The sequence below is a fragment of the Corylus avellana genome, chromosome 2 (genome assembly GCF_965113065.1).
Source record: "Corylus avellana chromosome 2, dhCorAvel1.hap1.2, whole genome shotgun sequence".
Lineage (NCBI taxonomy): Eukaryota > Viridiplantae > Streptophyta > Magnoliopsida > Fagales > Betulaceae > Corylus > Corylus avellana.
Window position 1 is genome coordinate 40,191,677 of NC_142491.1, and position 22,958 is coordinate 40,214,634.

General features: G+C 35.1%; 2 protein-coding genes across 3 annotated transcripts; one reads left to right on the top strand and one right to left on the bottom strand.

Annotated features, from left to right (window-relative positions):
• Positions 1–14,242: 14,242 nt before the first annotated feature.
• PDK (pyruvate dehydrogenase kinase) lies at positions 14,243–18,106 on the top strand. Of its 2 annotated transcripts, none has more exons than XM_059597054.2 (6): positions 14,243–14,644; positions 15,589–15,847; positions 16,006–16,186; positions 16,632–16,779; positions 17,069–17,282; positions 17,868–18,106. In XM_059597054.2, exons 1-6 carry the CDS (start codon positions 14,396–14,398, stop codon positions 17,945–17,947), a joined length of 1,131 nt encoding a protein of 376 aa, XP_059453037.1. In that variant the 5' UTR covers positions 14,243–14,395; the 3' UTR covers positions 17,948–18,106. The 2 variants fall into 2 exon arrangements, with proteins under 2 accessions (XP_059453037.1, XP_059453045.1); XM_059597062.2 differs by having other exon boundaries at positions 14,245–14,644; positions 17,889–18,106.
• A 1,648-nt stretch (positions 18,107–19,754) lies between these two features.
• On the bottom strand, positions 19,755–22,471 carry LOC132190860 (Fcf2 pre-rRNA processing protein). Its single transcript, XM_088513497.1, has 6 exons — positions 22,382–22,471; positions 21,755–21,986; positions 21,388–21,448; positions 20,984–21,061; positions 20,719–20,834; positions 19,755–20,033 (listed from the first exon to the last, which is right to left on the bottom strand). The coding sequence occupies exons 2-6, from the start codon at positions 21,982–21,984 to the stop codon at positions 19,925–19,927; spliced, it is 594 nt and encodes a 197-aa protein (XP_088369623.1). The 5' UTR covers positions 21,985–21,986; positions 22,382–22,471; the 3' UTR covers positions 19,755–19,924.
• Between the last annotated feature and the right edge of the window lie 487 nt (positions 22,472–22,958).

Here is a 22,958-nt window from a genome sequence, read left to right on the forward strand (position 1 = left end):
TTTTCTCTAAACTGGGTTGAAAAAATTTTCTCCAACTTATTCTATAAAAATGACATGTGAGAAGCACATGCTTTTTTTAATTACAAAGACAAAGTTGAAAATAATTTTATTCAAAAAGCATGTGCTTTTCACATGCTATTTACAAAACATGTATTTCTCATATGAAAAGTGACACATGTCATTTTTATAGAATAAGTTAGAAAAAATTCGTTCAACTCAATTTGAAAAAAAAAAAAAAAAAGTCTTAAAATCACATTTTTTTATCTATGAAAATGCAATATCAAACTCATGCTAAAAGAAAGAACAAATAAGGGGTCTATGTCCTTATTTGTTAATGTATTAAATAGGGGTCTATGTCCTTATAAAAGTTGATAAAATATGTTAATGTATTAAATAGGGTAGTAATTTATAATCTTTTGAAAACAGGCGAGATAATCAAAAGATAATATCGTGAGAAAATTACTATTTATTTAACAAGCTAATTAAGTATTTCCCAAAACAAAAAAGTTAGCTAATTAAGTGAGTAAAATGAAAAAAAAAAAAAAGAAAGAAAGAAAGAGCAGTTGAGGTTTGCGCTGTCGAATACAACTGGAACCCGAAAACTAACGCCGTAAACGCGCTCCGTTGCGCGCGTTTCTTTTGTACAAATGTGAAATGGAAAAATGCAATGACGACGCACCTCACCCGGTCCTGGATAAACCTGTTACCTAACGGTGGACCCATGTGACAACCTGGCTAACATTATGAACATTGCAACTTCACCCATCAAACTTAAATAAAATAAATATAAATCGATTGAGTTAGGAAAATGTTTATTGTTTTCTTGGTGTCATTTTAGGTGGATATTATTTTTTTATAAAAAATTTTAAAAAATTACTTTTATTTTTTTTATCATTTTAAAAAAATAATATTCATCTAGAACTAAAAAGACACTAAAAAAAACACAAAATCAATGTGGAACAACACCACATATAATTTAACAGCTTCCCTCAAGCTCAAAGTGAAATGTAAAAGATCAACTTAAATTTGAATTATTTATGCGCCCCACCCATTGGCACTGGCTGCGTGCCCACAACAAGGTTGATAATCGGACATTTGGACTCGTGTGTTTTTTTGACCTACAAAAAGAACGCATCTATTTGACATGAAATTTTACGAGCGTGTGCAAAACTTTCAATTATGATACGATTGATCTCAATATTGCAGAGAAAAAATAAGTCTTTATAAATTATAAATAATCAATTGTTTTTTAATCAGCCTCTCTCTCACTCTAAATAGGTAAAGGTCTAGTGTCTTTTACATCATCACTATGAAAGAAAAGGGCCGAATAGGATGTCATATGCATATTTTACTTTTTCTTTTTTTTTCCCTGAAAAGTACGCATGCAATGTACTCTAAATAACAAAAATGTCAGCAATTAGAACTCAAAAAAAAAAAAAAAAAAAAAAATGAAGAAGAAGAAGAAAGAAATTGGAAGAGGAGATGGCTCCGCTACTATCGTTCAGCAAAACGAGTGGTTAAACTACCTACAAAGCCGTGACGATGGTTCAATCATTCCATTTAGTCAATTTGGGACGGTCGAAATCATCTCAAATAGCCAAAAGTGGCTCGATCATATTTAAAGGGTAGTCAAACCATTCACATCTACTCAGGAGCAGAACTAAAATTTCTTGTATGGGTGACCGGCTTTTTTTTTTTTTGGTAGTCTCACAAGCCCACGATGCACATCTGTTTCATGGTTCTGCTTGATCATCATTCCAAGTTTAGTTTTGAGACTAACAACTATTTTGACATGACAAAAAAATGAAAAAGATTTTTATCCTTTTAAGCGTGTTGTGTCTTTTGAGTTGTTTATTAATATATTTGATAACGTAAAACAAAATACATAAAAGATGTCAAATGTTCAGGTAAAAACCTATGCTTGCAGAGGAAACTCAACCTAGTTAAAAGACCGACGACGAGACATTGGCAAAAAGTAGAATTCAAGATCCGAAGAAAACACCTCTATTTGGATCAGATTTGTTTGTTAAAATTTTTGTTTTGTGTCTTTTATATGCAAAATATTCATAAAAACACAAATAATTTTCATTTTTATGTCATATTATAACACTTTCTCATATTAAAAAAAAAAAAAAAACCCTCCAAAAACACATTAACAAAAAGAACCACATAATCATAGTTGCCTTTGAATATCTATTATTTATTTAATCATGGAAAATTGTGAAGATAGGTAATATGAGGTCTGAATCACAGAAAAAAGCAGCACCTTCACCTTCTTAGTAAAGTCACTTTTTTTTTCAAGTACACTTGGAATGATGGTCAAGTCTCAGGCGGGTCCCGGCTAGGTTCCGAGCGAGTCCCGGTCATGTCTTGGGCGGATTCCAATTTTGTCCCGGGCAAGTCCTAGTCAAGTCTCGGGCAGGTCCCAGCAGAGTACCGGTCCGGTCCAGGAAGTTTTGGGAGGGTCTCAGTTAGGTCCCGGGCAGGTCCAGTACGGTCACGGGCGGGTTTCGGTCAAGTCCCGTGCAAGTCTTGGGTAGGTCCCGGTCGAGTTTCCAGTGGGTCTTGGGCAAGTCCTGGCCGTGTCCCGAGCAGGTCCTGGCGGGGTCCCGAGTGGGTCCTGGGCGAGTCCCGATCAAGTCCCGAACGAGTCCCGGACAAGTCTCGGTGAGGTTATGGGCAGGACTTGGCAAGGCCCGTCGATTTAAGAATGAGATGCTCAAAATCGGAAAATGGTTTACGGTTTTCAAAATCGTAAATCATTTTGTGAAAATTAAAGAAAAAATTTCGGTCAAAAAGAAAATATTTTCCGTTGACCACTATTTTACGTCAAAGTGAACACCGTAAAATGAGGAAATCGTTTTCTGAAAACCATTTTACGTCGAAGTAAACGGAGCCTAAGACTTTTTTATAAAATTTTTGAAAAATGAAACTTGTGCTAATTGTAGTAATTAATAGTTTGGTTATATCAAGTTAGTTACATGTTTGGATGATGGCATGCTTTTGGTAGTATTTATATACAAGTTATTATGAGGAAAATATAAAAGTAGATATCCTATTAGGGTGATAATTCATTAATGCATGCTTTTAAAAATCTGTTCTTTTTTATATAGTTAATTAGTTAATTAGTTAGTTAACTAATAACTAATTATTAGTAATATTTTGTTGATTTTGTTGATAATTTATATTTTAAGCATAAGATTCGTGATTTTAAGAGTTTTACCATATTCTAAGAAATTTCCTCTCTTAGTGCATAGAACATTTCAAACAAAGTTACCTTTCACTCAAAGCAAGAGTAAAATAATAGTGCTATTAATATTATGATTGTTTACTCCTCTGCATCTTCAAAGAAAGAATATAACAGTGTACCTTGGAATGAAATCAAGTTACTCACTATTTTTTAATTAGTTAGTTAACTAATAACTAATTATTAGTTAATTAGTTATTATATATATATATATATATATATATATATATATATATATATATATATATAATAAGTTATTGTTTTATTAGAATTCATTGATATTTTAAGAGTAAAGTAATATTTTCTGCATATCTTCAATCATTCCATGGCTTCTGAGCAGGCTTATTGCTGTCATTGCAGGAAGCGATTTGAAACTATGGGTGGCTTCTCAAGCCACAATAAGACCGTCCATAAGAGCTATCGAATCCCATGTTCAATGTGCACAAATTATTTCAAAGATAAGAATACAATGGAGCAACATTACATTTTGTCCCCACATTGGGTAACTAATTATTTTTACTTTTTAAATTGATATTTCATTTGATGTATTCCTATTACTGATTGCTTATAGTTTTACTTGCTTTTTATTTAGACGGGTGATTCATCGAAAATCAAAAAGGAATTCTGGCTCCAGAAAACCAGCTCTTTGAGAAAGAATTCAGAAAGAAGAATGTACATGAAGATGAAGCCAATATATTTGCCTACACTTTTTTGTAAGTTTAGATTTCCTAGATTTGGGTTCCTTCATGTACTTCTTGATTTGTTATAGTTAAACTTCTTGATTTGTTAGATTTGCTAGATTTGGGTTTCATCATGTAGTTTGTTGGGTCATAAATCAACCCATTAAATGTCTGGCAATCCTTGGGCCCAATCTAAGCATGGAAAGGTCCAAGTCTAGTAAGGTTTTGGGTAATCGGGCCCGAAACCCCGACTTCCGAGACCTTCATATCCGAGACCTACAGATCCGAGACCTTCAGATCCGAGACCTTTTAAGCCAAGACCGTTAAGTACGAAACTAACTCAGGACGCATAGGTCTCGATAGTAAGGATAACTCGGATATCTTGGGAGATACAGTTGTTAATAGATAAGCGATCGTATCTATATAAAAGCTATCACATCAATTTAAAATACAAATCATATATGTTATCCAATGATTGCATACAAATATTCAAATCAAGTGATACATGTAACCACCAAATCTTACGATCTAAATCCCTAAGATCTTGGTAAGGATAACCATTTAAATCCCTTGTTAGTAATTGCATCGCAGAAACTCAGGGAAGAGTAAGTCATTGGCTAGGGGACTTCCACTACTTCATGCCTATAAAAGACAGATCACTACCATACATTTGGGTAAGCGCAACCTTGGCTCTTAAACTCTCCTTTATTGCTTATACTTTCTCTCTTTCTCTCAAATTCTAACTTAGGCATCAGAGTGTCATCGCCAACTCAAATTCGATGCTTCTCTTTTTCTTTGTTGTGCAGTCAAATCTCTTGAGTGTTAGTCGACTCGGACTCCGCAGGTATGCCACATCACTAGCAAGAAAACTGTGCATCAACATTTTGACGCCGTCTGTGGGAACTCGATTTTCATCAATTCTTACCATCCATTAATCCAACATGGTGACCACCTGTTCCACTCAAGCAGGCGCCTCTAGCGCGCCGGCTCCCAATCTAGCTGAGTTCATGAATCAGATGACCGAATCTATGAAAGCCCTGAAGAAGCAGAATGAAGACCTCGCCACAAGGCTCACGGTTGCTGAAGGCCACAATAGCCGGAGGGACCAAGAGCTCGAAGAAAGGCGAGCAAAGAAGCATGCAGAGAGGCGTGCAGAGATACAAGGCTCACGGTTGCTGAAGGCCACAATAGCCGGAGGGACCAAGAGCTCGAAGAAAGGCGAGCAAAGAAGCATGCAGAGAGGCGTGCAGAGATCGCAGGGGAAAGCTGATTGCAGACCAGCATCACGAAGAGGATGTGAGTTCAGTTCAAGCCAGCCATCATACGACTGTCTAGAATGAGGAACATCGTGAACAGAAGAACCCGGAGAGGTTCGCCAAGACGACCACAATGATGGGCAGAATGAAGCCAAGTTAATACTGATATGGAAGATCTCAAGAAGAAGTATGAAGATCTAACTTGCAAGTTGGCTATCAAGGAGGAGAAAAGCACTACTGGAGAGCTAATGGACAATACCGATTTGCCCTTCATTGATCGAGTGTTGGGCTTCCCCTTGCCAGTCAACGTCAAGATGCCTCATGTCGACAAGTATGACGGTAATGGTGACCCTGCTGAACACATGGAAAGCATCTGCACTCATTTTTCCCTTCATAGAACTTCGGATGAAATCGCATGCAAAATATTTCCCCTCACCTTGGCAGGAGTTGCCAAGGATTGGTTCGCCAAATTGCCCGCCAAGTCAATAGATAATTTCAAAGAACTCGGGTGCCTTTTCTTAAGCCGATTCCTGGCGGCCAGGAAAAGGGAGAAGCGCCCAGCTTCCTTACTATCCCTTTGTTAGGGAAAGAAAGAGACCCTGAAGGATTTCATGCTCAGGTTTAATAGAGATAAGCTATTGGTAGAGAGCACCTCGAGACCAAGGAGTAGTAGGTGAAATCCACACTATTTTTGGAGGAATAGCTGGTGTAGGACCGTCCAACTCGGCCAAAAAGGCTTACGCGACGAAAACGCAGACTGAAGAGGTCTTTTCCACTAATTAATTTTTGCTCATAATTTCACCAGCTAAGGTTTCTTTCTTAATTATTAGTTGTAAATTAAGGATGATCACTTGGATTATAAGTCATCCGTTGCTATATATTTAAACATATCCAGCGATAAGATAAGATAGATATTTTAATATATTTGAATTTTGTATTAGGCGGATGTGTTGGTTTCTCTTCATGTAATTAGTACTTAACCATTAGGGACTGTGTGGCATAAATATATATCACCCCCTCAAACTATCACATACGCCTTCATTATTTAATATATATTATATTAGTTTGTAAAATACAACCGTAAACATTCATGCATGCATTTTTTAAATCATATATTAAAATTTTAAAATATTAAATAATGAAACTGCAACCCCAAACAGATTTTATGCAATTTTTAAATCATGCAATTTAAACCCCAAACAGATTAATGGGGTTGCAGTTTTCAATATGTGCGATTTTAAAAATTGTGTTTTTAAAATTGCAAACAAGTTTGGTAAAATATCTTAAAAAGTTTTTTTTTTAATCAAATATTTGTTATTCGAAATCATGATTTTGGTTTAAATTCGCACATTTTCTAATAAGCACCACATAGTCTGCTTATAGAAATCGCATATTTTTTTTTTCTATTTTAAATTAAGTGTTTTTTAAATCGTAATGCCAAACACCTTACGTTTTGCGATATCTTTTAAAAACATATATTATTATTAAGATAAATGATAAAGCTTAGAGTGGAGTGCGAGTAGGGGTGAAATTTAAAACCGCCTAACCGCAACCGCTAACCGCTAACCGTTATAACCGTTAACCGCTAACCGCCTAACCGCCTAACCGCTTTGAAAGCGGTTAGTAAAAACCGCTAACCGCCTAGGCGGTTGCGGTTAGCGGTTAGTAGGTTTTGGAAATCCGCTAACCGCTAACCGCTACCCGCTAACCGCTTTTTTTAAAATATAATATATATTTATATATTATATATAAATAATAACAATAAGTTGTGAGTTTATGAACTTTTTTTGGTTGATTGAAATGAGCCTCAAGCTTCAAGTTTAACCATATATGTTGGTTTTTTTGGTTGCTTGTGAGTTTATGAATTTGTTTGTGTTTTATTTTATTTCTATGTGTGAGTTTATGAACTTGCTTGTGAGTTTATGTATAAGACTACAAGTGAAGTGATGATTTTGTTGTAATTTTATTTGTATATTATATGATGTGCAGATTTGTAGAAGGTGGCCAACAAGATTTTGGTATATAGCAATTTTTAATGCTAAAATGGCCATGGAAAGGGAAAAAAAAAATGTTTAAAATGAGAAAAAAAATGTTTAAAGTGAGCCCAAAACCGGCCCAAACCCGGCCCAAACCCGGCCCAAAATCGATCCAAAGAAAAAAGCCCAAAAAAGCGGTTAGAAAAAAAGCGGTTATTCCAAAGCGGTTAACCGCTAACCGGGCGGTTAACCGCCTAGGCGGTTAACCGCTACCCGGTTAGCGGAGGCGGTTAGTAAAATTACTAACCGCCTAGGCAGTTGCGGTTAGCGATTTTAGCCACTAACCGCTAACCGCAACCGCTATTTCACCCCTAAGTGCGAGATATCAACTTGAGTTTGGACTGTCTACGTGCCCCACCCACCTACAAAAATAGTTATACAATTAACGGTTATTAAGTGGTTAATAACCGCTCACATATACACCATTAACGCAATCCACTTGTATGTTCCCTCTTTTTAATTAAATGGACAATAATGATATGAGCAATGAATTGTGACTAGGCCGGTGGGCTCCAACGACTCTCATCGCCACGTGTAAGAGCTAGCTTCACAATTTATTTTTGCTCGTGCCATTTATGTTACTAGTCATGACCCATCGGCTCCATTTGAGAAAGGCTTTTGGGGTTTTAGTAGCTTGGAAGGATTTTTTATTTAAATAATAAAAACAATGATTAATGTAATGTGAAAAGTAAGAATGTTGAATGTTGATTTTGAGAGAAATAGTATTAAACTCTTTTTTGGTCCTTTGGCAAACAGGCACATCAAGTCCATCACATTTGGCACCCATACGGAGCACCAACCAGCTCGGACTATCCACTGGCTCAGCCCACGCATCGTGCTCCACTACCACCTACTGCCTCTGTCTCCATCAGGGCCCGACCGTATTGTCAAATGGGCTGGTGTGGGTCAGGTTCGTACGGGTCACACAGCTGAACTGCTACTGCCCGGCAGACCCATGTGTGTGTATTTTTTTCTGGTAAAGTTTTGTCCTTAACTCCATATTATGTGACCATTAAAAAAAAAAAAAAAAGACAGAAAAAAAAAACTACTGCAAATTTTTATTTTGTATGCAATTTTATGGATGAAAATGGGGTTACCGCCGGTAGTTATTAGCTAAAACTATTAACCGTAATCACCTAGGTAGTTAGTAAAATCGTCTAATTGCTTCAGCAGGGAAAAAAGAGAAAAACAAAATAAAAAATAAAAAAACAATATTGTTTCTAGAGTTTTATATATTTTGTATATTTAAACACTAAAATGACGCCGTTTTATGTGTGTATATCAGGGCGGAATTAGGATTTATGGAGTGTAAGGGGGACGATTTTTTATTTTTTATTTATTTTTTAATACATTAGGAAGACAGACTTAAATAAATATAAAAGCATATCGATACATATAATATCTGTGTATGTGTGTTTGTGCGTATTTATATAAAATAAAAGCATATAAGTCTTAAATTTAATCTTATGACATCACAAACATATAATAGTATAAACAAATAGCAAAATAAACTAAACAATGATTTATTGGGTCCAAGAAAAATGTACATTTGAATATTTAGGGAAACTAAATAAATGGGGGTATTTGAAATGTATTTATTTTTTATTTTTAATGTTGGAAGAGAGGGCAAAACTTAAAAAATAAAAATAAAGAGGGACACAAATATTATTTTAGGGGGACAAAAGTATAATTTTGAGGAGACAAATTTATAAATATGTATACTTTAAGACAGTTTTTAAAAATTTTGGGGAAGACGAATTGCCTTGAGTCCGCCGTTGGTATATTTATAAGACATGACACCCATCTCTTCGTGCCACCCATTGACGGGATCGTCTCAAAATTTTGCGCATGCTAGTAAAATTTTGGCCAATGGGACGAAGTTGAATTTTTAAAACATGAACTAAAGCCCATGAACCTAATTAAATGATATATATATATATATATATAGGCGGTTAATGGTTAGCGATTTTTTCAAATCTTAAAACTAATAATCATAAGCACTAAGCAGTTAACGGTTTTTTTAATCGCCTTCAAAAGTGGTTAAATAGTTGGTGATTATAATGGTTGGCAGTTAGCGGACAACAATCTCGTTTAAGCTTATTTTTTAAAAATTATTTTGTAAATTGTAAATTCAATAAAGTAAGATTTAAACCGGAGCTGGAAGCCTGGAACCCCGACTCATTTGGTTTATTCACGTCGACGGCTAATTTTGGCCGACCCGAGTTCGAACGGCGAATGCTCGATTCCGGCCTTGTCGTTTAACCAAGTTTAAGACACAGATTCCCTTCCTCAAGAATCAAGAAAAAAGACGGTTTTTTTAGGTTTGGAATAACGTGCATGACACAGATCCCAAGAAATGAAATGAATCCACCCTTGTCTTGGGGAGAGCGATTTCCGTTGATTACGGTGAAGAGGGCAGATGCATTGGGGACTGTTGCTTTTGAGAAGGCGCGCCACCACGCGTTTAAAGCCTGCAAATCTTTCTGTTCTGTGCACATGAATATGCTGCACAAACCGTTACAATTTTTGTCTTCTTGTATGATATGTGAAAGTTTTTAGCAGTTTATATACGATTTGGGTAAAGATCAACAGCACGCGGCGTGCATTGCACGCCCGTGCTGTTGATCTTAAAAAAAAAAAAAAAAAAAAAAAAAAAAAAAAATTTTGCACTGGGCGTGCCACGCCCGCGCGTGCTGCCAATCAGTGCTCATACGATTTATATAATGTGAATAATTTATAAAATTATTTATAGGTGTTATATAAGTTTCATATCCGTTTAGGTGAAATTAAGTTTTATAAGTAATTTACAAAAGGGAAAAATAAAAATTGTTTTTATTCCCCCATTGATTTTTTTGTATTTTTTTTAAAAAAATGTTTGGTTTTTTTTTTTTACAATTATTTTATTATTTTATTTGTTAAAAGAATATGGGTATTTTATAGGAATAGAAAAAAAATTAAGTTGCATTTTTGATACATTTTTGTAGTTTTATGGGCTACTTTAGTACATTTTGAACATTATGAGGCTCTATTGCAAACGACGTATTAGTTTGGGGAGCTTTTTTATAGTTTTCCCTTTACAAAAACTTCAAATTTTTTAGTGATAACCTAGATACGGTTAGTCAGCGAGTGCTTTTTCTTCATAGTTACATGTCATTAAAATAATGTCAACAACTTTAAAGAGGACACAAATATTTAATAATAATAATTTTATTTTGTTGCATTTAATGGTGTCACATTATTTAAAAACTTTAAATGATGTGATAATGTATCTACCGTTGAACACTTTAATGCCTAAGTTAATACGATAATTTAGTGAAGGTAATAGGGTAAGAGAATGAAGGGTGAATTGAGTTGAGTGCATGCATTAGACATAGGGTTTTTCCATATTGAATAGAGCCATCTCCCATAAGGCAAGTAGGCCAAATATGGCACGTATCGAATGGCCAATCTTACCTCCCGGCTTCAATCCTTCTTCTCGAACTCTCAAGTTTCAATCATTTCTCCAAGGATTCCGGGTTTCAAATAGGCAAATGAGCCAAAGGTGACTGTCTTTCCTTATCCGATAGTTTCCATATGTCAACCTACCATTGGTGGGAGACTTCGACGGATACTCCTTTGACTTCGAAGAGTGAGCCTTATTGTGAGTGGCTCATCAGTGACGATCCATCGATCTCTCGTGAGTGGCACATCGATTTCTTCAGCTATTGGCCTCTAGGCTCCCAGGTTCTTGGGAATCCTTCGGTTTGTCGGGGTTCTAGAGGTCCTTTGGCAGACGGTGTGGATCCAGGGGAGCCCTGCAATGTAATCGGAGAAATGAACTTCAACGAGCCTTTTGTTGGCCTCATATAGAGGGTATTTCTCCCACCATTTTAAAATTTTAAATAATATATCGTCATAGATGATACAAAACAAAATATGGACCATGAAATCGATTATCTCCATTATTTTGAATTATACAATACATGTAAAAGATCCTGAAATTATTTTTTGATTTTTTTTTTTTTTTTGACATTAATCAGATAGGATCAAAGATTAAGATTAGCAAGATAACTAATTTTCAATTAAAACAAAGATCGGATACAAGGCCCAAGATGGACGGACAACCCAAAAAGAGACGAACTTGGATCCTCTCCATTTCATTTGAAATGAAGAGGAATAATTTAGTTGTTTTTAAGGTCAATTTTGTCATTTTTAACCTCCCATTTTTCATTTGAATAAAAATACATTCTTAACACAATTAAATAGATGCCATCCATATCACCGAAAGAGACGGCAAATAAGAAATAATTAAGCCAAAAGGTTAGTGGATAGGCGGCTTTCTTTTTTCCTCTTCTTTCTTTATTCTTCCTTTATTGGCCATTCACATAATTAGACAAATTACCATATCCCACGAGGATATGCTTTTTTTTGTTAGATTATGTTCAATATTCTTTGACAATTTATGTCTATTCACTAATAATTACGAGTTGATCGATAATTTTCTTGAAATTTGCAGTTGGAATTTAGATAAACAAATATTTGGCTAAATTTTAATATATTATTAAAAAATTTATTTAATATATTATTTGTGTATCTATTTTCTCAACTCCCAAATAAGAGGAATAACAAGATTATTTTTTCTTATTAATATGGAAAGTGCAGGAAAGTCAAACAAATAAATTCAAAAAAAATTTTAAATTAACGTGACAGATCGTGAGTGGCAGACAAGGGAGAAAGAATTGCATATTTTTAATTTAAAAACCTTTATCACATCAGTTTAAAAATTGTTTTGAATTTATTTGTTTGACTTCCTAACACTTCTTTATTAGTATAACTAATAATTTGTTGAGTTATAGTTAAACAAATCATTATCTATTTTGTTGAGTGAATATAAAATTTTTAGAAATATTTTTACTACAAAACTAATCAAAATAACTTTTTTATGTATTTTGTTGAGGAGAATACGAGGGCTAGGCTGCTAGCATATGGATTCATTTGCTGCATTTGGTCCAAGACTGGTAGGTTGGACTTAGACGAGTGGAAGTCTTTTCTTAATTATTGATGCTGACGAGGTTGTCTAAAGTAGTAAACTTACTTTTATTTTCTTGAGGCAGTACTAGGTTGAACTAGCGACAATGATGTTTTCATTTAAAAAGACTTGAATAATATGACCACAATTTAAAATTAATGCATATGGTATATAAAGTTAATATTATCACGTCTTTTAAGTTTATTAAATAATATAAAATCACGAGTAATATTTTAGATAAGAACATTTTTTCTTTGTATTTTTGTGGGAACCTTCAACTTATTGCGAAGAAAAAACTCTTGCAAGTATTACTCTAAAATGTACTAATTATAAATTTTATTTCATTTTAAAATAGAAAGAATTCTTGTCATCCATTACACTTGTGCTAAACAAGTAATTAACCGCAGCCCACCAATAATACGAGATATATATATATTCTCTCCCTTTCCGTCCTGTACGGACATGTAAAAAAAAATAAAAAGAAAAATGGATTTTAAAATGAAATCATAAATTTTTGTGGTATTCTTATGACTTGGGCTGATAATTTTTTATGAACTCAACACAAAATTAGTTGGTTAGAGTTAAGTAGTTAACCTATAGAGAAGTGCTAGGAAGCAAAACAAATGAACCCAGCAAAATTTTCAAACTGACGTGGTAGACCGTGAGTGGTAGACAAGGGAGAGAGAATTGTATTTTTTTTAATTTAAAAACTCTTACCACGTCAGTTTGAAAAAAAAAATTTGGGTTCATTTGTTTGTCTTTCTAGCACTTCTTTTAACCTATATAGTTTTATATCAATGATTCAGCATAACCTGAAACAAACGACATAAGGCTTGACATTTATTGACATGACGCACAAAACTAATATGAACTCAACTCAAAATTAGTTGTTGGGTTGAGAAGTCTGACCGATTTAATTAAACGTGTCGAGTTAAAGTTGATTTATAGAGTCACATATCTATATCTTAACTTGATTCGAATCTAATATACGACTACAAATTGTCACCATCAAAATTTTCCAACTTTTTCAAGAGAAATCTCATATGAAATTAATCAAATCATTATTTTATCTTTAAAAAAGACCTTGTGAATGAGAGAGCGACGATCACACATTCCGTGTAGTCGTGTGGTGGTCCCCCCTCACGGTAACCTTGGCGTGAGAGAGCGAGACAACAACGGATATGGTTGAAGAAGCCACACACCAATTGTGCGTTTTATTAAAACGACGTTGAAAAATAAGTTTTGTTTTTTGTTTTTTTATGTTAATAATCAATTAATCACAAATTAATATTAATTTTAACTTTTGAAAACAGTAAAGAACACATGACCCATCGTTAACAAGACCAGACATTAAAAAAAAAAATTTCGCTGTAGACTCCTGAACTTTTATTTAATTTGACAAAATTTTCAAACTTTAAAATTTATCAATTTAGTCTCATGAACTTTCAATTGTAATCAATTTAGACAGTTAAACATCACATAACGTTTATATCCCTGAATTTCTTATAAAATTTTAATTTTATCTTTAATTCTAAAACTTTTTTTTTTTAAAAAAAAAGAAAAATCAGTGATATTTTAGCATTTTTTAGTATTTTTAAACTCTAAATTTGACAGAGGGCTTAAATTGAGAGTAATTAAAAATTCAGGAGACTAATTAAGAGATTTAAAAGTTTAAAAACTTTGTCAAATTGGGTGAGCGTCTTCCGTGAAGTTAAAAAAAAAAAAAAAAAAAAAAAAAAAAAAAAAGAAGAAGAAGAAGAAGAAAAAGAAACGGCGGGACTCAACCGATGGGCGCCAATTACCGAAACAGGCGGCTGTGAGCCCATGCAACTCCCACGTGGCGCCTGTACAGAGAGGGAGGACCGCCTATAACTGATACGTGGGGGTGTGGTTAAAATTGTAACCCTGGTTAATTCTCTGACCCTGCCTGCTCCACCTGGCATCTGCTGTGTTTTTTCCTCTCCATAAACAAATTTTGCTTTCTTTATCTGGAAAATACCGAAAGGAGAAAAGCCTTTTTATTTACTTTTTTTTTTTTTTTGGTTGTTTGGAGGGACTGACTTTCTGTAATCTCTATGCAAGTTTCGCATTGTGTGCTTGGCTTGCATGTGGGTGGCGTTATTGGAATCTCGTTGCGGTAGTCGCTTTTGGGGTGGTGTGGGAGAGGCATGGCGGCTAAGAAACTGTGCGAGACTTTCTCGAAGAGCTTGATCGACGACGTGCAGCGATGGGGGTGTATGAAGCAAACGGGGGTGAGCTTGAGGTACATGATGGAGTTTGGGTCCGAGCCCGGCGACAGGAATTTGCTAATCTCCGCTCAGTTCCTTCACAAGGAGCTCCCCATTAGGATTGCAAGGAGGGCCATCGAGCTTGAGACCCTTCCTTATGGCCTATCCGAAAAACCTGCCGTTTTGAAGGTTTTTTCATTTCCTTTCTTCCCTCTCCGAATTTGAGTTCTGGGTTTTCGGTTTTTGTGTGTGATATTTTATTTTCTCGCTTCAAATATGTGATTTTCGTGTATGGAACCGGAAATGATATAAGTTTCATAAGATAACTTTTGTTTTGTTTTTTTTTTTTTAATTGTTATTATGATTCTCTGTGTGCGCGCGCGCGCGCGCGTGACTGTAGCAAGAGAGGATTGGGAAAAGTTGACAGTCAGCATTTATTTATTGGAGTACTATTTGTTTGACCTTTTGAAATCCGATTCTGCATGCTGGGTTCTAGATATTTTTGTTTATTATTGTAATAGAAATGGAGATTCCTTCTGTTGTTTGGGTTTTGATTGTATACTTGCTCCAAAAAAGGGAGAACGCGGGGGGGGGGGGGGGGGGGGGGGGGGGGAGGGATGTGTGTGTGTTGATTTTTTGTTTCTCTGCACGGCCTCCATGGAATTGCTTTGCCGTGGTTTTTGTGTACGATCTATGACATTTGGTAGACATATTTAAAATAGAAATGTTGAAATCTACCAGAGGACATATTGTTCTGTTTCATTAGCATTATATGGATGTACCTTTCTTGCTTTTTAAAAGCTATGATCAATAGAATAGAATAGAAAAAAAAGAAAAAAGAAGAAGAAGAAGCTATGATCAATACAGTTTTTGCTTTTAAAAGGGAAAAGTGCTTTGAAATTGTTAACAAAATGATGATACCTGAGGGTCGCTGTTTCTTTCTTGCCAATTGTTTGTATTAGCAGCTTCATACTATACTAATATTAGTATACTAATGTTTCTTTTTACTGATTATTTATCATTTTGTGTGAGGTAGAGGGTGTTGGTTTGAGTTGATGGGTGATTTGTTGGATGGGGTTTATTTTGAGGTTTTGGGTGGGGTACTCACTTTGTGTAAACTTTTTAACTCTTAGGTTCGAGATTGGTATTTGGATTCTTTCCGTGACCTTAGATCCTTTTCTGAGATCAAGAATTCGAGCGATGAGAAAGAATTTACCCAAATGATTAAGGCAATTAAGGTGAGACACAACAATGTTGTCCCCATGATGGCTTTGGGGGTTCAACAGTTGAAGAAAGGCATGGATTCGACGATAGTCGACGAGGATCTTGATGAGATTCATCAGTTTCTGGATCGATTTTACATGTCAAGGATAGGAATTCGCATGCTTATTGGTTAGTTCTAATTTCCTCTTGCCTTGCTTTTATACTTGACTGCTTTATTAATTGGACTGTTCTACTAGTTCTTCATCTTTTTTCGTCACATTAATTGTATTACTATTGGGATTAGTTCTAAATATGTTCTATGTGCTTCAATTTTGAGTTAAACTCAGGGCAACACGTGGAGTTGCATAATCCTAATCCCCCTCCTCACTGTGTGGGCTATATACATACGAAAATGTCTCCACTGGAGGTAGCACAAAATGCCAGTGAAGATGCCCGTTATATTTGCATGCGCGAGTATGGCAGTGCACCTGATGTTACTATCTACGGAGATCCCCGTTTTACATTCCCGTAAGTCATCTTGATATGGCTTGTTTCAATTTGTTCCTTTCACGTTTTGTTTAATTTGTATGTTTCTGCATTTTTCGTCCCTTTCCTATTCTCGATCTTTTTCTCTCATTCTTTTTTGTTTGAGAAATGCTAGATACTATAATTTTATTCAATATTCATCTAACAATGTTGATGTAACATTCCCAACTAACCCCTAGATTAATCTTTTTTTAAATGGAAAAACGACCCAATGGTTGATTTGGGGTACTATGTCAACATTGTAGAACAATTATAGGATAAAAATATAATATCTAAAAAAAAGTAAAAATTTCAGCTCCCCATTCCTTGTGGTCCTGTGAAACTTTCCCTTGATATGACCTTTGTTTATCCATTGACCTGAGATTTTAAAGGTTAGAGTACTTGCCTTCTCGTTTGTTCTATAATTGTATGTTTGCTTTTGAAACAGTTATGTTCCAACACACTTGCATCTTATGGTATTTGAGTTGGTTAAGAACTCCTTGCGTGCTGTCCAAGAGCGTTTCGTGGACTCTGATAAAGTTGCACCTCCTATTAGAATAGTAGTTGCTGATGGGATAGAAGATGTTACTATCAAGGTATTGATTGTTGTATTGCATACATTCATGATATCTTCGGTGGTTGTAAAATTGTCTGGGTGATGATAAGGTATCATTTTTTACATCCCACTTACAGGGAAAAGCAAAAAAGAGAAGAAAAAAGGCAAAAAGGAAAACCTCTTTTTTTGTTTTTGTTTTTGGGTTGGCATCCCCCTCCTCTATTCATTTCATTTTTACCTTTTTTTTCCTGATAACTTTGAAATCCCACTTTCAATTAACCAGTTCAACTGAAGCAATGCTTAACAAGTTCGTTTGACTGACATAATAGGTCTCAGATGAGGGGGGTGGTATACCAAGAAGTGGCCTCTCCAAAATTTTCACTTATCTTTACAGCACTGCAAGAAACCCACTGGATGAGGATTCAGATCTTGGTACTGCTGATTCAGTCACAATGGCTGGATATGGATATGGCCTCCCAATAAGCCGCTTATACGCTCGGTACTTCGGAGGAGATCTGCAAATTATCTCTATGGAAGGATATGGTGAGTTGAATGATCTCCAAATATGTTGCATTCAGAATGATTTCATACTTTGTTCTCTATTGGATTAGCACTTGGGGCTTAGTATCACATAGCAGAATTTGAACTCATTCTCGTTACCAGACAATCATGGCTACTTCGCATCAAGCATTTTTTTCCATGCAGAGCTAGTTAAACCAGCACTTGAAAAATATTATGGGTGCATCTTACTTTGTATCAGCTCCATTTTAATTCATATTCAATTAGCTTGGTGCACCTCAATGTTTCTGTGTGGGTGTTTTTCATCTGGACAATCATATTAGGTAAGAGATTTTACTTGTCATCATCTCCCCCATCCACTGTGAGATTGAAATTATACCTTGAAAGATTCACTGCAAATAGAAACCCTTGTTGTCTAATGTGGCAAAAGTACTTGGTCCATCTGTTGAGGATATTAGGATGAAGTTTGTTAAATGCTCTGCATTATATGGTGTATATAATGATAATCATATTTTTATTGGACTATTTATTTGATCATCATTTTGCTGTCTCAAGTGTTTTTTCTTTCTTATGGCTTCATCCACAGGAGACTTTCTAACATATCTCTAGAATTGCGGTGTGTTTATGCAGGGACTGATGCATATCTCCATTTGTCTCGTTTGGGAGATTCGCAAGAACCTCTACCATGAACCAAAGCTGAAAGCGAATAATGCATTGAAGTTATTATGATTAATTAATGGAAATGTTAAAACGAGGGGTTTTGCTTGTACCTTGCACTATCAAAAGGCACACCGCATGCTATCAAATTTTCAGTCTAATAAATTGTATAGTATTTGTTTGTTCCTTAATTTCCTCTGAACAATTTGCAGCCATTTTTTTCTGTCTAATAAATTGTATATTATTTGTATGTTCCTTTATGGGAAAAAAAAAAAAAAAATTGTTAAATCAGTTCATGGGTTTTGACCCTTTGACACATACACATAGCTTCTCTAGGTTTTTTTTTTTTTTTTTTTTTGGGAAAAATGACAAATTACTTCCTGTGCACTCCTGTATAAGTAATTTCCTCTGAAAAAATTTCAACCATTTTTTTGGCGGGGTCATTGTAATCTTATAATTTTTTATTTTAAAAATAAAAACAAAAGTTTATTTAAAAATATTTTAAAAAATAAGAATAAAAGAAATAAAAAAAAAAGGGGCTAGCTTTGAGTAGCTGACCATGCCCAAAGACTTACATTTGTAATTTCATAATGACGTTGTGATAAAAATAAAAGAATTTGTAGAGGGAGTTATTAGTCATGTAGGGGTACTTTCTAAAAGTTAATGAAATATTTGTTAAAGGGTCAAACTTGATGGACTAGAAATGAATTTTCTTTTCTTGTTTTGTGGTTGACACTGGTGTTTCCATTAATATCTGGTTTGATCATGGATCCCATCACTGTCAGGTTTTAAACCTACAGCTAACCCTCAAATTAATTATCTTCCCATTTGATTAATCATAATGATAGAAGCTGGAATTTAGATAATTTGAGGGTGCTCTGACTCCAATACTATCAGTCTATCAATCACATTCAAAAAAAAAAAAAAAAAAAAAAAAGCTCAATATTATCATGGTCCTCTGTTAGGTGTGGAATAGAAGAATTTATGGGGTTTTAAACTCCAATATCGATTAAAGCATTTTCTTTGGAAAGTAGGTTGGGATATCCTCCCAACCAGAGAGAATATTGCCATATTTTATGCTCCTACTAATTCTGAAGTATGGTTTTGTCCCTTTTGCAATTCTAAAATCATATTTTATTGGGATGTGATATTTGCCAGGATTATTTGGAGGCTATCCAATTGGCCTTTAAATGTTGGAAGTGTTTGATAGTAGATGCCTCAAAATTTTTAGATATTTACTTCTGCAGCCATGGATCAAATCTGATTTTATAGGAACCAAGTAGTGCACTCAATTTTATAAAGGTATTGAGGCATACTGTGAATTCTCACAAACAAGCTTGGGATGACTCAGATTCAGCTTTATTAGCCACCAAATTGGCTATATCACTGGAAGCTGACATTTTTATTCTGGAAGGTGATTCTCTCATTGCCATCATTGGCTTTTAAAAAAGCCAAATCTGATTAATGATTGGCAGATTGAACCTATTACCAGGGACACTCTTCAGCATCTCTCACGGATTCTAGCATGTGAAGCAGCAAAAGTTTATAGACAAAGCTAATATCTTCATGCTCATTTGGTGGCTAAATGTGCTGCAACTCAGTTCTTATGGCTTTTATTCTTGTAATTCTCCTTTTTTTTTTTTTTTTTTTTCCCTCAGCTAGTGTGTGACCTTTCTCCTCTCCTTGGAGGGCCAGTTATGGAGAATATTACCACATTCCATGTGCATTTGTTTTCTCCGGAGACTGGCATGAGAAAAGAAATAAATCATCCATATATTGGCTTGTCTAGAATCTAGAAACAAACTACACTAAGAGCCAAAAGCATTGCACTACAGCACATGAAAATATAGCCATGATCAGATCACCGAATTCTGCTTCTCATGCATCTTTTGATACAAATATCACATTTTTGTTACATCTTTCTCTGGTTAACTTAGCATTGGCAGTAATAATCTTACCAATATGATGCAGAAAAATCTGATAAAAAAAAAATAGTGAAGATATGTCTATCAGTGCCTTCTTTGCTTTCCACGCTTCCGTGACTGTCCAGCCTTTCTCTTCCACTTATCATTTCCAGCTGGTCGATTTTTTTCTTCAATCTCTCGAACCTTGCGCTTCCTGCAAAAGGTTTCCAAATTTAAGAACACTCATTTCATAGAGAGATATTTTGGCTATTCAAAAATGTTAATCGAATACAATCGCAGATTGTTAAAATTAACTGTGCTCTTCGCATTACACCAGCCTTCGAAATATTCAAATAAATTCCAATTTGGCAAACTGAAGTGAGTCCTGACCAAGTTTCTGCTGGGAATAATTTCTACAAGTAAAAAGCATAGCTACCAAGATTGTGTCTGTTTGGTTCAGTAATTTCAAGATGTGTGATTTGAAAAAAAAAAACAGTGATTTCAATACACAGTTAATGAAAATATGATTTTTATAAATGCATTTAAGTGTTTGGCATGCAGTTCGGCCTTTCAAATTGTCCTTGCTTGTGATTTAGAGGGGTGTTTTTTTGTTTGAACAGAAAATAAAAACACAAACAAACATAGTTGTGGATTTTTCAATGTTTTCAAACCGTCATTTTTGTTCCAAAATGGACAACTTTCCACAAATTGCTTAAAAACACATGTTTGGCCCGTGAAATCGCAGAGCCAAAGCACACTTTCTAGGCAAAAAAAACACATTTCTACGAAAGATAAGATCAAACCGCATAATGTAGATTGATATGTTTTACTTTTCAATCACCACACACCACGCTGTGATATGGCTTTTAAACCAAAAACAAGACTGCTTCATATCTCACCTGTACTGAGCAAGGGTATGATCAGATAGCAACTCATCTGCAAGCGTTGCCTTCCTCTCCTTCTTTGTTAGTCTACCTGTGAAGAATTCTGATGCTGGCTCTACCACTGTGCCCACCTGATGGTTGAAAAACCAAATGTTAAAAGAACTAGCCAAGCAATAACAAAATATACACCACCAAGAGGAGAAGACACTCAAATCATACTTACACTACTCCAACATGTCACACACCACACAATTAGTCCAGAGATTACAAATAGACTAACCTGGAAATACTTGGGCAGCGTTTTTGATTTTGAATCACCCTTCTTGTAGTGCCTCTTTGGATCCATGGCACTTCGCAACTGCAATCGTCAACACAAGCATAAATTCAGAAGTCCAGACGGCAAGTTCTTTTAAAAGAAATTAGAGTATAATGATCTGCCTAAGCTACAAATTCTAATCACTCCTACAACGTGGATTACCCATCACATTCCGTAAGTGTGTGTCCACTATCCCTATTATCTTGATAACCCATAAATCACTGCAAGTATATTCAGGCAATCAGAATAAGCTCTTAATTAATTCTACATGCATAAGTATATGTATGCATAGGTTCATCTATTTAGGTATAGTGGTTTAGATATATAGAATGACTTAATCTACAAACAACTCCTAGACGACACCGTACCTTCAGTAGCCGCAGATCTTTTTCGACCTCTGGAGTGATGGTTTTTGCAGGCATGTCAAACCTATGTACATTTTACAACAAACAATAAGGGGAAAAAAAAAAATCAGAATCCAATCATTGTTTAACTTGAATGGTTGCCAAGAAATGTGAGGGAGGAAGAAAAACAAATACTTCTAGATGAAAGAATTTTGTTAGTTGAAACCCAAATAACCAAATTCATTAACTCGTTTGAAACAAAAAACAGTAAAGTTCACGAAATTCAAGTCTTTCCTCTATTTCCTTTCCTCCATTTCCCAGCAACCAATCATGTGAAAAGAAAATATAATAACAAAAGCCAAAATAAAATGTTGCTGAAACACAGACATACCAACTCTTCCCAGTAGTATCTTTGAGTTGCGTTCTCATCAATTTGTTTAACTTTTTTGGGTCATTCGGCGGGACAAAAAGCCCATCAACAAGCTCGGAATTGGGTTTCCAAAGTGCACTAGTTTCAGGCTGATCTTGAGATTTGCTATCAGACCCATTATGGGTTCCTGATGACAAATTCGGCACCTTCGGTTCCCATGAAAGGCCAATCACTGGTTTGTTCGCAGGCATTCCTTTTACAAAAAAAAAAAAAAAAAAAAAAATCAAATGATATTAGAAAAACATAATCAAACTCAAGCTTGCATATATACCATCAACATGAAAAGATGCCAAAGCAAAATAAATAAAAACCAGCTGAGCCCCAATCAGTTATCACCTTCCGTTTGGTTGTTAAGCAAACAATGAGTGCTTCGTTTATCCCAGTTGGTTGTTAACCCAACTGGGATTTGCTAAAAACGTTGTACTAAGCTTAATTAAAGCAAAAGTTTGAAACTTTAAGTGCTTCGTTTCGCAACGTTTTCTCAGAAACCAAACGGAGAATTAGAAAAACGATCACTAAAGAAGATAAACACAAGAATCAAATCAAAGAATTGGAGAAAGAAAGAGGACCGAAACTAGGTAACGGTACCTGTGGTAGGCACCGAGCACAGCGAGAAAGAAAGAGAGAGGGAGGGAGGGGGAGAGAGAGAGAGAGAGAGAGAGAGAGAAGGAGAGAGGTTCTGCGTTATTAGGGTTTTGGACTTGTAGAGTCATTATGAAATTGATAAAGGCCTATCAGAGCCCACAAAGATAGAAGGGCCCAACTGAGGAGCCCACATCAAAGTCTAGGGCAGTCTGACCCGAATTAATTCATCCAAAATTGAAAATTAACTCTTTACTCCCCCCAAAAGTTTTATTTTAGTTTAGTTTTGTCTGCTTAAACAAAGACCGAATTAACTCAACGGTAAAGCATAACGCCAAATTGAGTCTTATAATTTAAGACACTTCGGAAAATTAAGTCTCACATTAATTAGGTGTATTATACTTAGTTTTTTATTTATTTTATTTTATTTTATTTTTTTGACATCACAAGGAGAAGGAGAAGGGAATTCGAACTAATGATCTCCGTTTTATGAGGCATGGTCCCCAGCCGATTGAGCTACTTATTGAAAACATTTTTCTAGAACATAACTCATCCCTTTTGTCACATAAACTGAGAGTAATCA